At 35.9% G+C, this 13,946-nt stretch overlaps 1 protein-coding gene across 4 annotated transcripts in view; it reads left to right on the top strand.

Moving 5' to 3' along the window:
• The window catches only part of Pola1 (DNA polymerase alpha 1, catalytic subunit), a 283,414-nt gene that overhangs the window by 3,969 nt on the left and 265,499 nt on the right, over positions 1-13,946 (top strand). For 3 of the 4 annotated variants that reach the window (XM_020188477.2, XM_020188474.2, XM_074063671.1), the window contains exons 2-6: positions 1,381-1,505; positions 4,336-4,432; positions 5,630-5,710; positions 13,263-13,378; positions 13,831-13,893. In XM_020188477.2, coding sequence (XP_020044066.1) covers positions 1,381-1,505; positions 4,336-4,432; positions 5,630-5,710; positions 13,263-13,378; positions 13,831-13,893 — 482 coding nt within the window. Of the gene's footprint in view, positions 1-1,380; positions 1,506-4,335; positions 4,433-5,629; positions 5,711-6,678; positions 6,804-13,262; positions 13,379-13,830; positions 13,894-13,946 lie in introns of those variants that run through there. The other variant, XM_074063672.1, reaches the window with a different exon arrangement.

The following is a 13,946-nucleotide window of genomic DNA, read 5'->3' as shown; positions in this document are numbered from 1 at the left end:
GTCAAACACTTAGTCAAAAAGCGTAATGTTGTTATGAATGTGCCAGTGCAGGCGGAGATTTTAGGATGCTTCTTATCAGTATATATCCTTTTGTGTGCCTACTCCTTTTAATAAATTAATTAGTATCAAATACAATAAAATACTTAGTTACATAGGTATAGATGACAGTTGTGCTGAGCCTAACTAAACTCATGGCTGGGAGGCAACACTGTTGACTTGGTTATTCAACAGTCTGAATTCTGTGGATGAATTTTTTTCAGTATGCGTGTGGGGCGGTCAGTTTGTAATGACCAAAAGCACAAATAGTTCAAAAGTTGAATGAATGAACATTGAGGCCCTCTGGTATTTCAGTGTGTTTTGACAAAACACTTTTTTTTAATTGCTGTCAGTTTGTTTGTTTTTTTTCCAAGAATTATATATTTTTTTGTTTATTTATATGGGCATACAATGTTTGGGTCATTTCTCTCCCCACCCTCCCACCCCCTCCCTTTCCCCCACCCCTCCCTCTCCCCCTCACCCCCTCGCTTCCAAGAAGAAACTGTTCTGCTCTTATCTCTAATTTTGTTGAAGAGAGTATAAACAGTAATAAGAAGGACAAAGTGTTTTTGCTAGTTGAGATAAGGCTAGCTGTACGGGGAGATTCCTAGCATTGCTTCCATGTACATATGTGGACAAAACACTTTTTAACATTGTAATCTTTTACTGTCAGTCTATAATGTTATAACCAACTGAAATCAATGATAGAAATTAATTAAATTCTCCCACTCCCCAATCTATCTCTTCTTTGAAATTCCATGTACTCTAAATTTCTGTTCCAGCAATATTACTTCTAAATATTGTTTTAGAGAAATTTGCTACTTACCTCTCATTACTAGAGTGTAAGTTCTATGAGTACAAGGATTATGTCTTTTTAGTTTTTGTGTACCTCATAGCCCCTAGTTCTTTGCAAAGAGCAGATGCTCCTTAGATTGTTTCTAGTGTTAATTAATAGAATGCAAATGAATTGTCTTTTTATGACCTACTGGATTGCTTGCCAGCTATCATTTCTAATGGAAAGGTTATAGACCAGCTAACAGCTGGTTTCTCTTGTCTAATGTTTCTGCGGGCTATCAGTTGAATTTAAGATTTTCCTCTTTTTAGAGGAAAAAAAATAACAGTGGCTTCAGTTGTTTTAACTGGTTCTTAGAAAATATTTCTGAAGTGCCACAGGATCTGCATACTTGGTCATGAGCTTTGTGAATTATTTTGCATTATAAAAGGATCCATTTGTATAATATCAAAATTGTGTATTATTATTATTATTTGGAAGCATTCTTTTGTTTTCGAGGGAAGATGGCAGATAATTTTGTAACATCTCATGTAAATTTGGCTTTTTTTCAGCTGTGTCAGATTCTGGGAGTTTTGTAGCTTCTCGAGCCCGACGAGAGAAAAAATCGAAGAAAGGGCGCCAAGAAGCTCTAGAAAGATTGAGAAAGGCAAAAGCTGGTGAGAAGTATAAATATGAAGTAAGTAAGCACTTTTTTTCCCTATATGTTATTTAATTCATAGCCTTCAGATAGTCTTATGTCATCTTTGTCACTGATTCGGATTATTCATGTATTTCAAGCTTCTTATAATAGTAATACCTTTAATATTGGACAAGCGTGGCCATGAACAAATTATGGAGAGTACTGGACCCTTTAAAGTTCCAGTAAGCTCTTTATACATGATTTTAAAATTCCAAAATGAAAGTAATTGCATCTGTATTTTTCCTTATGTAAATATTCCTTATTTAGCATGCTGCATCTCTGGTAAGTCCTGTGGCTTTATTGAGAGAACTTAGAAGTCTTTGTGTTGTATTTATTTATTTATTTTTGGATGGTACTGGTTTGGAACTCAGAGCTTCATACTTGTAAGCCGGTGCTCTACTGCTTGAACCACTCCCAGCCTAGAAGTGCTTTCACATTACTCTTAAGGTATTAAGCGTCTTGCTAAGCACTTTCTTCTTAGATAGAATTGTTCTTCCTAATCTCATTTGTAAGGGGAGTGACAGTGGAGACTTGGGCTTCTGCCATGTCATGCTCGTAAGGTTTAATGTGATGCTTTTTTGACTGTTTTCCTTTGCCCACTGTTTATGACCTGCAGGTAAAAACCAGAGTGGCTACTATCTGTACAACATTGTCTAGCTTTACTTTTAGCACTCCCTGAGTATCTTAACTGCCAAGGCTAGAAAGTGATTAACTAAGACTAGAAAATAGTAAGAACAACTAATACACTTTTGAATTAATACACTATTTCAAGTACTTTTACTGGGCTGGGGGAATGGCTCAAGTGGTAGAGCACCTCCCTAGCAAGCACAAGACAAGACCCTGAGTTCAAACCCAGTACTGCCAAAATAGTAACATAAGTGCTTTTGCCAATATGTTTATTCATTTAATCTTTCCAATAACCATATAGAATTGGATACTGTGATTAACAGTATTTGGCAGGTGAGGTATCTGAGCACAGGAAGTTCAGTGAGGTCACATTGGCAGATCCTTTATTTGAACCTTGGCAATCTGGCTTTGGAATATGGATGGTTAACCATGCCCTGTACTGTATTGGGCAATTAGATAAATAGAAGGGGATTTTTGCCATTTGGCACCATTTGTTCAAGTTAAGTGAGGCAACCAGATCATGAATGGTTGCTAAAAAGATTACAGTGAAGCAGAAGTAAAGCATTTTTAATGTGGGTACTTCTATAAAGCAGTTCTGTGGGGGCATCTTAAATGTTGTCAATGTGGCTGATTTCTCTTTAAACACTGTAATATTAATTGTATGGCTCTAAGATTTCATGCTGAGCAGTGGCAATGGTATTTTTAAAGATAGTGTTGGACTGGGGATATAACTCAGTGGTAGAGTGTTTGTCTTGTATGTGCAAAGCCCTGGGTTCCATCCCCAGCACAGAAAAAACAAAAGTCAAAATGATTTTTTAAAAAAGTTTTCTGGTGTCTCCTTGGTCATATAAGTGAATTACTTAAATAAGAGACAAAGTGTGCCTCCAACCAACAAAAATAATTGTTGCTCCCCTCCCCAAGAAAATTGGCTAGTGTAATAATACTAATTGGACTACTTTGTGTTTAGTTTGTTAAAAACTTAATTTGGGTTTAGTGATAGAGCACTTAGCTAGCATGTGTGAGACCCTGGGTTTGAGCCCTGGCACCACATTAAACCAGCCAACCAACCAAAAACCTTACACGGTAGGGTAGGTAGTTTTTGTTATTAAATGGTAAAATGGTAAATCAGTATTTGCCAGTGATCCCTGTAGAGTAGGTTTAAATAGAGATAAAACAAAGTGTAGTTTTGTAGTTACAAGCCTTGCAGGTGTGACAGAAATCTAGTCAGCTTTGGTCATCAAGCTTTCAAAAGCTTTTTTTTTTTTAACTGTCCTAGCTCTTCAGGTAGAGTTAGTTGTTTCTCCCCCATACACCGTTTGAAAAAGGCAGAGCTCTTGAGAAATTAGAGGATTTTTAGTTAGGTTTCTATGAGATGTTGATCTATCATATTCTCATCTTGAGAAGTCAGTGGTGTGTCACCATGGGCAGCTGCAGCAGTAGTGTGCATCTGTTGTGTTTGTGACTTCAACTGTGTACAGGTGTCTGCTTTATTTGTACCAGTAGCTCATGGTGCTCAGACCCTCTGGCAGTTAGGCAGCCATGTGATTGGAGGGCCTGCTTCTCTCTCTGATTTGTCTTTAAGTAGCTTGTCATTTAAATCCCAGTGCGGTTTTAAGACCTGAGAATGATGGGGGATTTGTGGTAAGGCAAATAGGGATCACTCAAAAACCATACCTTGTTTGCCTATAAAATATAGAATATGCTTATTTTGCTAACTTTTGGAGGGGGATGAATGAAGGAAACCGTTGTTTACTTCTTTGAACAGTTATTAAAATTATTGTGTATGCAGAGCATCTATCAGTTAGTGGAGAAGGGCATGGTATGCCTTACAGGTTTGCTGGGTATAGGAGAAACCAGTCTAGAAATTACAAGTGAATAATCCCCAAAGCAGCTAATGAAGAATTGGCTATAATTCAGTTTGTTTTTTATGAAGTAGATGAGTAATTGATGGTGTGACAAGTGTATTATGCTAATGGAATCATTTAATATCTTATGTTAACACCCACCTAAAAGGAATACTAAGTTAATTGATGTCTATTTAAGGAAAACCCTGTAGTGGTGTTGAATGTCAGAACTCATGAGTTGGTTGCAGCTACTCCATCAGGCTGCCATTCCAATTTCAATTTGACAATTTTTTCATCAGAATTATTTAACACTTTCACTCCATTTGAAGCTTTTCCTTAAACTTGTATAATGACAGGTCGAGGACTTCACAAGTGTTTATGAAGAAGTTGATGAAGAACAGTATTCAAAATTGGTTCAGGCACGCCAGGATGATGACTGGATCGTGGATGATGGTATGTGGGAGGAAATTGCCTGCCAGGCACTATGTTAGCTGTTTCTTGATTTCTCATGTGGTGGAGCTGCTGCTTTGTCAGGCATTCTTTGGGTTATATCTTTGGTTTGAATTTTCTTTTGTTATTTGAGGATGAGGAAGCAGAACAATAGGAAGTTGACTTGTTGACATTTTAGAGAATCTCAGCATATACCTTGGGATATAGTATAAATCCTCCAGGCAGTGACTGTGTAGGAATTGAGAGAATGCTCAGAGACCTAGGATTAAATCCCTAGCACAAAAAAACAAAGGAATTGGGAGGATCCAGATGTCTGTGGGGTAGTACACAACCCCACAGCATCTGGAATTAAGGAATGGAGGTTCAAGTTCTATCTTTTCAACACTTTTCAACTGTATAACCTTGGACAAGTCAGTTAATATCACTGAGCCACAAGTTTCCACATGTAATTTGAAGATAAGGAAATTGTCTCTGAGTTGCTGTGAGGAGTACATGAGGTTGCAGGTGTGAGAGTAACTTGAGCAGTAGAAAGCACTGAACAAAGGCTCGTCCTGCTGTTCTTGTATAAAGCTCACTGGTTCCTGTTTGTAAGATCTGACTTCTTTGGCATGTGGATGCTGATCACAGGGAGGAAATGCATTTTGTGCTTGTGATTATGCTTCTACTTCTGTCATTGGACTCAGTTATATTGCCAACTTTCCCTTATAGACTAGGGTAACTTTCTGGACTTGTAGTATTTTTTATTTTTTTTACTTTTTGGTAGAGTGAAACTGCCATAAAGGAACCTTTTGTGGCAAAGTCTTTTTATCCAATGGCCAAATCATTTCTCTGGCTCACTCAGCTCTGTCCAGTATATATAACTTTGGTTTTATCCTTTGGTTTTGACTCCACATCTGCTGTATGCATGCATGCTTATCTAATACCTATTTGAACAACATTCTACAGAACTTAAAAATGGAGCAGGTCAGAAGAACATATGAGTTGTTATAAAAGTGGCATTTTTGGTCATGGCTAAAATATTATTGACCACTTTTATTTACTTACTTGAGACAGTATCTCACCGTGTAGCCCAGACCAGCCTTGAACTCATGATATCCTGCCTTAGCCTCCCAAGTACTAGGATTATAGGCATGCACCACCACACCTGGCTATTGACCACTTTTAGAAACTTGATTCTAATGATAAATTTTGTTCCTGCAGACGGTATCGGCTATGTGGAAGATGGCCGAGAGATTTTTGATGATGACCTTGAAGATGATGCTCTTGACACCAGTGACAAAGGTACCTACATTTTGTTTTCAAGAGAGTGTTATTTTGAGATTTAAAGAATTGCTTAATATGTGAGATGATTTGGTATTCTGATAGAGTCTCCCATTAAGAAGGACTTACCATAATTGGTTTTAGATAGAGAATATGTTCTATTAGCAAGAGAAACATAGTTGTATAGAATACTAAACATAAGAAACAGAAACACCACCAGGAAATTAAATTTCATGTCTCTGTTATCCAGAGTTTTGTCTTATATTTATTTTGAAAATTTCAGTGTTGTGTCATTTGAGAGTTGCTGATTTTGAGGGCTGCAATAATAAGTGATGTCTTCTTAATTCCTACAGAAGTGATATACTTAGGATTTCAGCTCTTCGATAATTATACAATACAATAGCAAGGTTTAGAACTAGTGTAATCAACTTGCTTTGTTTAATTGAAATTTAGAGTTATATGAATGAACGGGTCAGATTTTCTTAGCTACACAGTCATTGGCAATTTTTCGAGTAAATGAGCCTGATTTAGTTTCTGAGAAATGAGAATGGGAAATACTGTTTGGTATTTGTTTTTTTTTTTGGTTTAGTTTGTTAATTAGTCTTCTACCACCAATTGGTAGATCAGGGGTCTGCAAACTTGACCTACTCATAGCTGGTTTTTTTTTTTTTAGAAAAACAACTTTATTGGGGTAAAGACATGCCAAGTAATTCACCCATTTAAAGTGTACAGTTCACCTATCCTGACCACACCTCTTGGGTTCCTGTAGAGATGATGGCCTCAGTTCCCACCTCTCCCCCTAAATGTCTGCTTCTTGTGGAATTGAAGGTCATGGAGCCCTCACCTTGACTGGCAGTGGAGCTAGATGATTGAAGTGGGGGTGGGGCCCAGGGACTGCTGCTGCTGCTGTAAAGTCCTTATAGATCCAGCCTTAATATTTTTTTGACATCCTAGTGAGAGCAAACTCTGCACAAAGTGGATATCAGAGTTAATACCATGAGGAGACAAAATAAGGAGAACAGTTTTACCAAAGATAATGAAATATCACATGATGTCTGCATTTTACCATTGATTTCAGTTCATCCTTAGAAAACTGAATGTAACAAAAACCCAGGTAATTTTTGGAAATTGTATGCTCTCTTAATAACTTTGTGTGAATTTTTACACAAGTACTGTTTTATGAGTTATATAAGATGTTATAAAAATAGAAAAAAGTGTAAAGTTCAGTGGTTTTTAATGTAGTTGCAGGGTTGTATAGCTATCACCACAATTAGTTTTAAGGCACTTCTTGTTACCCCCCAAAGGAAATCATACCTATTTTTGTATAGTTCTTGAGGTAGGAAAGGTTTTTAAACATTCTTTAAGGGTGTTTTGTTTTGTTTTTGGTTTTGGTGGTACTGGGGTTTGAACTTAGGGCTTCACACTTGCTAATCAAGCACTTTACCACTTGAGCCATGCCTCCAGCCCTTTTTGCTCTGCTTATTTTTGAGATAGGGTCTCGCTTTTTACCTGGGCTGACCTGAACTGACATCTGCCCATTGTATGCTTCCTGGTGCAGCTGGAACTATAGATGTACCGCCATGCCCAGCTATTTTTGTTTTGAACTTTTTGCCTGGATTTGCTTTGATCCACAATCTTCCCAATCTGAGCCTCCCAAGTAGCTTGGATTATAGGTGTGAGCCACCCAGCACCTAGTAAGGGTTTTTTTTTTTCTTTTAAAGACAAATGTGACTAAGAATATGTTACTACTTTAAAAGAATCCTATTTGGCCACAAAGTGTTTAGGTCTCTGCTATCCTGTTCCTTACAGAGGGACTGGACACTCATTTGCAGATTAACATTTTGCAACATTTTTTTTCTCTCCCTCTTCCCAACCACATACACAGAAACTTGTTTTTGAACTTCAGCAGTAACTTCCTAAGTATAAGGATGCTTTTTCCTTAACCATAGTACCATTACCATTATCATTATATCTACTATATTATAGTAATTTTTCTCCAATTAGTGTAGTATGTCTTTTATAGCTATTTTTTGAAAAGCAGAATGTACTTCTGTTTCATGTCTCTTTAATCTTATTTAGTGTAGAATAGTAACCCCCCCCTTACTTATAGCCTCTTTTTGTCTTTCCTGACATTGAACTTTTCAGAGGGACCTGGTTGGTTGTTTTATTGAGTGTCCCACAATCTGGGATTTGCCTGATTGCTTCTTTTTGCTTAGGTTCAGGTTAAGTATTTTGGCAACAATAAAGAAATGTTTATCTTTAAATAAATGTTGTGGAAACATCTATAGTCTAGATGAAGTTGTGTTCTTCCCATTTATCATATTGGCATATAATTTCCATTCATCTTATTATTGTTGATAAGGAGTTTGAGCTTTTGATTAAGATGGTGTTGTGTCATATTTCTATAAAACTCCCTTTCCCCTTGGTAATTGATGCATATGTGGGGTGATGATTTGAGAACATGTGTGCATTCCATTTCCTTCATGAATTTTTACCTAATACTTTTAGCATCTATTGATGATCCTTTCTCTCCCTTTTAATTTAAAAATTTTTTTTGAGATAGGGTCCTGCTATATTGTCCAGGCTGGTCTCAAATTCTTGGGCTCAAGTGATCCTCCTGGCTCCTGAATAGCAGGGACTGTACGTGTGTGCCACTATACCCAACTTATTTCCTTTTTTATATTATTACTCTGAAATGAGGGATTTCTAGAAAATTTATTGTTACAATTCAGTGCCCATTACCATTTTTTCTTCTTCTTTTTTTTTTTTTTTGCAGTACTGAGGCTTGAACTCAGGGCCTTCATCTTGAGCCACTCCACCAGCCCGATTTTTTTTTTTGTGTGAAGGGTTTTTTGAGATAGAGTCTCGCAAACTATTTGCAGAGATTGTACTGATCTCTGCCTCCTGAGTAGCTAGGATTACAGGTGTGAGCCATTGGCACCTGGCTCATTTTTTCTTTTGATGTTAAAATTATTCCATATTTGAGCTGGCTCCTGCATCCTTTGGACATGATCCCATCAGACTTCTAGCATTTTCTAGCTTTTGAGGCAAAGAAGTTGTTCCAGGTTTACCTTGTACTCTTTCTGTCCCAAACCTGGAATTGGCTGTTCCTTCCAAGAATTCTGATTCCTTTCAGTGGAGAATAGTATTCAGATCTGGGAGATGGGTATGTTCATTGCTACTGAGCTACAATGGCTTCTAGGCTCTTGCAGTGGATAGAACTAGGAAATTATATGTAGATATGTCATGAATTCCTACTGATAAATTCAATCCAAATCCAACACAACTGGATTCTTACTCATCTTCCCAATTCTGTATTTGTACTTACCCTCACTCTCAATGAAAACCCTTGTCTTCTAAAATACACACAAAACAATTTAAGAATTAATACTTCTACCAACAACCTTTCTACTGAGTAGTTAAGATTTCTTTGCAATTTTATTTGTTCCTGACATAGCCTACAAATGGTGTATAGTCAGAGTATTGTATTTAGAAGTTATATAAAGTAATTTTTCTGTGTGTTACAGTATCAGTTTACTATGTAAGTTCATTTATTTTTGTATTCAGTTTAAAGTCTTTTGTTTTAACTTTATGTTTTGAGTATTGTGAAACATTTATATGATTTAGAAACCAAAATGATATCAAGAGATATACTCAGATAAATTTTGCTTTCTTCCCCATGTCTTCTACCTTGTTTCTACCCATCTCCATAGATAACCATTTTTATTTTGCTTAAAAATAAACCATTTTGGTTTATCCTTCTTGTATTTGCATTTATAAAAAAACAAGGTTATATATTCTTTCCACATGGGATGCTACTTGTTTATTCATTTGTTAGAGTATAAGGACCATCTTCCTAACTTCTGGTTCCTATGTAATATAGAAACTGTATACTAGTATCCTTTGGTAGCAGTGTAGCTAATGTGTGCTCCTAGTTTTTGTGAGTCCATAATAAGAGAATGAACCCATGTACTACTTTCATCTCCCTGAACTGAGGAGGCCTGAGTTTATGGCTATGTGGTTAATTGTATCATCTTAACCTACTCCTGTCACCTATCTGGATTTTATTTTGTTACCTGTAAATTAGGAAGTTAGACTGGATAGAGAGCTTCTTAAAGAAAGGACCCATGTCCCAGTCATCCAAGTGTCAATCAGGCATAAGGAAAATATTTAGTATTTTTGACTAAATGAGCCATCACTATGTTTCCATAGTCATATTACTATCTCTTTCTGCTAATATACTAGTGAGGAGAACGATTTGATGTTCTGGAAGATGGCAAGTCTTAAAAATTATTGTTTCATTCTTTGCCACCATCATTTACTCACACATTTCTCACTGTTTAAGTGTCCCTCGCTAGGAGCCTGGTAGGGTCACTAGATTTTAGGAAGGGAAATGGAATTCGGCCTTCTACTTTAAAAACTTATAAGAAATTAGAGTTTTGCTGAAGTAAAGGTCAACTCTTTATGGTATGGATCCAATCCCTGGCATGTTATTTTCAAATAGAGATAGAGTGAAGAGAAATCAGTTGGAAAACACAATAAAAACAAAACAGAAACACTAATATTTACTTGTATTCTTTATCTTTGTCATTCTAAGTGCTAGTAACCTACAATGGTGAGATTAAGAGGTTTGAAGTGATTCAAACCTCTGTTGACTTTTTTGTACTTGATCTTAAAACCTGAATTTTGATGCTAAACATTTTGACCATTAATTATATTGTTTTCAAGCTTCTCCGAATGATCTCAATAAAAATATAAGTGTTCTCATGTAGTTCACTTGTCTCACATTTTTCACAAATGTCCTACAAACCTTCCCACAGTCTTAGGCACATGAAAAATACATTTAAAATTTTTGGTAAAACAAAAATTTGCTATTAGTACATTTGCAGTGTTAGCTACCATCACCATTTCCTAGTTTTGAACATTTTCTTCACACTAAATGGAAACCCCATACTCATTAAGCAGCCACTCCCCAGTCTTTCTTCCTTCACTCCTAGCAGCCATTAATCTCTTTCCATCTCTATGGATTTATGTTCTGGGCATTTCATATAATCATGAACCATATAATATGTGACCTTTTGTATCTGACCTCTTTTACTTAGCATAGTGTTCTCAAGTTTCATTTATGTGACAGCACATATTAGTATTTTATTTTTTATGGCTGAGTAATATTCCATTATGTGACTATGTGTATCACATCACATTTTATTTATCCCTTCATTAGTTGATGGCCATTTGGGTTATTTCACCTTTTGGTTATTGTACTTAGTGCTACTATGAGCATTTGTGTTCAAGTTATTTTTGAATACTTCTTTTCATTTCTTTTGGATGTATATCTGGGAGTAGAATTGTATGTCTATATTTCTGTTTACTTTCTCACACAAAAGGTGTCTATAGATAGTTTCATACTTTGGTTTTTTTTTTCACTTAACAAAATATCCTAAAAATTTACTCCATATTAGTATATGGAGATCTTTTTTATTTCTAAGTAGCTGCACAGTACTCCATTGTATGGATATGCTTTAGTTTATTCCAATGACTTACTTGGGTGGACATTTATTTTCAGTAATTTGCAGTTACGAATAGCACCACTTCTGATAAATGTGCATATGGTGTTTTTCTCAGGGAAAATTCCTACAAGTGAGATTTTCATATTAATTTCATTTATTTATTTATTTGGTTTTTCAAGATAAGGTCTCACTTATGTAGCACAGGCTTGAACTCGAGGTTTTCCTAAGTAGCCTCCCAAGTAGTAGGATTACAGGCATGTGTTACCATGCCCAGTGTGGGTGAGGTGTTTGTTTTTATTTTTTGCAGTACTGGGGTTTGAACTCAGGGCCACACCTTGAGCCACTCCACCAGTCCTTTTTTTTTTTTTTTTTTTTTTTTGGTGAAGGGTGTTTTCAAGATAGGGTTTTGTGAACTATTTGCCTGGACTGTCTTTGAACCACTATCCTCCTGATCTCTGCCTCCTGAGTAAGTTCTTCATAGGAGTTGTCCTGTTGTACACTTCCATGAGCAATGTATGAGTGTTTTTACCTGAAGCCTTGCTGACGGTGTGTTGGCCAAGCTTTTGAATTTTGCCACTCTTATAAGTGAGAGGTGGCATCTCATTATGGTTTTCATCTGCATTTCTTTTATACATGAGGTTCAGGATCCTTTCATAAAACTTAGTAACTCTTTGTATGTGTTTGTTTGTTATATGTTTTTGGTCTTTTTGTTTTTGGTGGTACTGGGGTTTGAACTTAGGGACTTGCTAGGCAAGTACTCTACCACTTGAGCCATGCCCCCAACTCTTTTTTGATTTTAGTTATTTTTCAGATAGGGTCTTGTGTTTTGCCAAGGGCTGGCCTTGGACCATGATCCTCCTGTCTATGCCTCCTGTATAGCTGGGATCACAGATGCTTGCCACTAGGCCTGGCAGATTGGTTGAGATGGGGGTCTTGTCAGTGTTTTTCCACAAATCTGATCTCCACCTTAGGGATAACTGACCTCTTAAAAGTTCTTTATTTCAGGAAAATGTTTATCAGGGAAGTTGATCATTTACCTGTGATATGTATTGCAAAAAGTTTCACTTGGTTTTTCTTTTAAATCATTTCTGATGTAATTGAATTTATTAGTTTCTTTTTTCTTACGAGTGGATATTGAATTATAGTTATAAAGATTTTCAGGGCTGATGGAATGGCTCAAGTATTAGAGTGCCTTCCTAGTAAGCATGAGGCTCCAAGTTCAATCCCCAGTATCACCAGTTTATAAGAAATTTGTTTTTTTTAAAATACTTGTATAGTTTAGCTTAAAATTTTTTTGTTTTGGTGTTTATACTGGTTTACTCCTTTACAAATAGCTAGATAACACTACTTATTAAGACATCTTTATTGTATGCTCAATTTATGCAAGTAATTAGATCTTTTTCTATTTCATCTGGTCTATCTATGTGTATGCCACTACCACACTATCTTAGTTATTATAGGTTTTTTGGAGATTAAGACTACTGTAGGATGAATCAGATTAAAATTCATAGTATTAGAAAAGTTTGTAGGTGGTTTATTTACATATGGCCATAAAAGAAAACACATTACAAAAGTTGTCCTTTACTGAGCAAATGGCTCTGTGCTGTTCAGTATTGATAAAGCATATTGCATTGTCTAGTTTCTGTTTGTCATAAATTGGAAATTAGGGTGCTTAAGTATCATAACTGATGATCCTTTTTCTTTATCATTGAGTTGTCTTGTCAGATTCAGTATAAAACTAAAGATCTCATGAAAGCTACTAGGATACTCTCTGGTTACAGATTAATTTTATATTTTTATTTCTGTTGGGAAAGTAAACAAACCCAGATGACTCCCCTACTTTTAAAAAGATTTTTATTCACACAACAGCAACTAACCACACTTAACTCCTCCTAATATTTGACTTATATTTCAGCAGTTTTATAATAATATTTAGCCAAGTTTTCATATATTTCCTAACATTTTTCCTTCAAATTTTCATATTTGGAGAATGGGTAATTAGGCTTTTAGTTTTCCATTTTGATTTTTGGTTGGTATATATTTCTAAATTTATATTACCATAGGAAAAGATGGCAAAGCACGAAACAAAGACAAGAGGAATATAAAGAAACCTGTGGTGACAAAACCAAACAATATCAGATCAATGTTCATTGCTAGTGCTGGAAAGAAAACTACAGATGTGAGTTTCATGGTTTCCTTATATTTTGTGTTTTCCTTTATGAAGTGAATTTAACATTTGAGGTATATAGATAATAGATACTCAATAAAGTAACATTTTCCCAATTTTACGTACTAAGTTGAATTTATTTTCAAGTGAATTTCCAACCTCAGTGGTTTGAACGTGGGAGAGAGAAGAAAATTGGACAGAAAAGCTGAATTGGAAATATGTTTAATTTCATAACTAGCAGGAAGATTGTGGAATGAGGATGAAAATAGAGGATGGGGGCTTTAAATTTAAAATCATGTATGTGTAGGTGGTTGTTAAAATCTGTGACTAGGAGATGAGAGTCCTCAGGAATGGGAAATGAAGAGGCAAGGACTGACTGGTTAGGTTCCTTTCATACATGAGTGTGGTCTAGGTAAAAATTTTAAGTTCAGGGCTTTCTCATTTTACCTTTATAATCATTCCAGAAAGCTGTAGATTTGTCAAAGGATGATTTGCTTGGTGACATTCTACAGGATCTGAACACTGAGGTAAGTGAATCTCCAGGAGTTGTAAAATGTGCAGGGGGCATAGGCTAAAGAAA

The sequence above is a fragment of the Castor canadensis genome, chromosome X (genome assembly GCF_047511655.1).
Source record: "Castor canadensis chromosome X, mCasCan1.hap1v2, whole genome shotgun sequence".
Taxonomy (NCBI): domain Eukaryota; kingdom Metazoa; phylum Chordata; class Mammalia; order Rodentia; family Castoridae; genus Castor; species Castor canadensis.
Note: the sequence above shows the minus strand (reverse complement) of the source record. Positions and strands in the feature narration are given on the sequence as shown.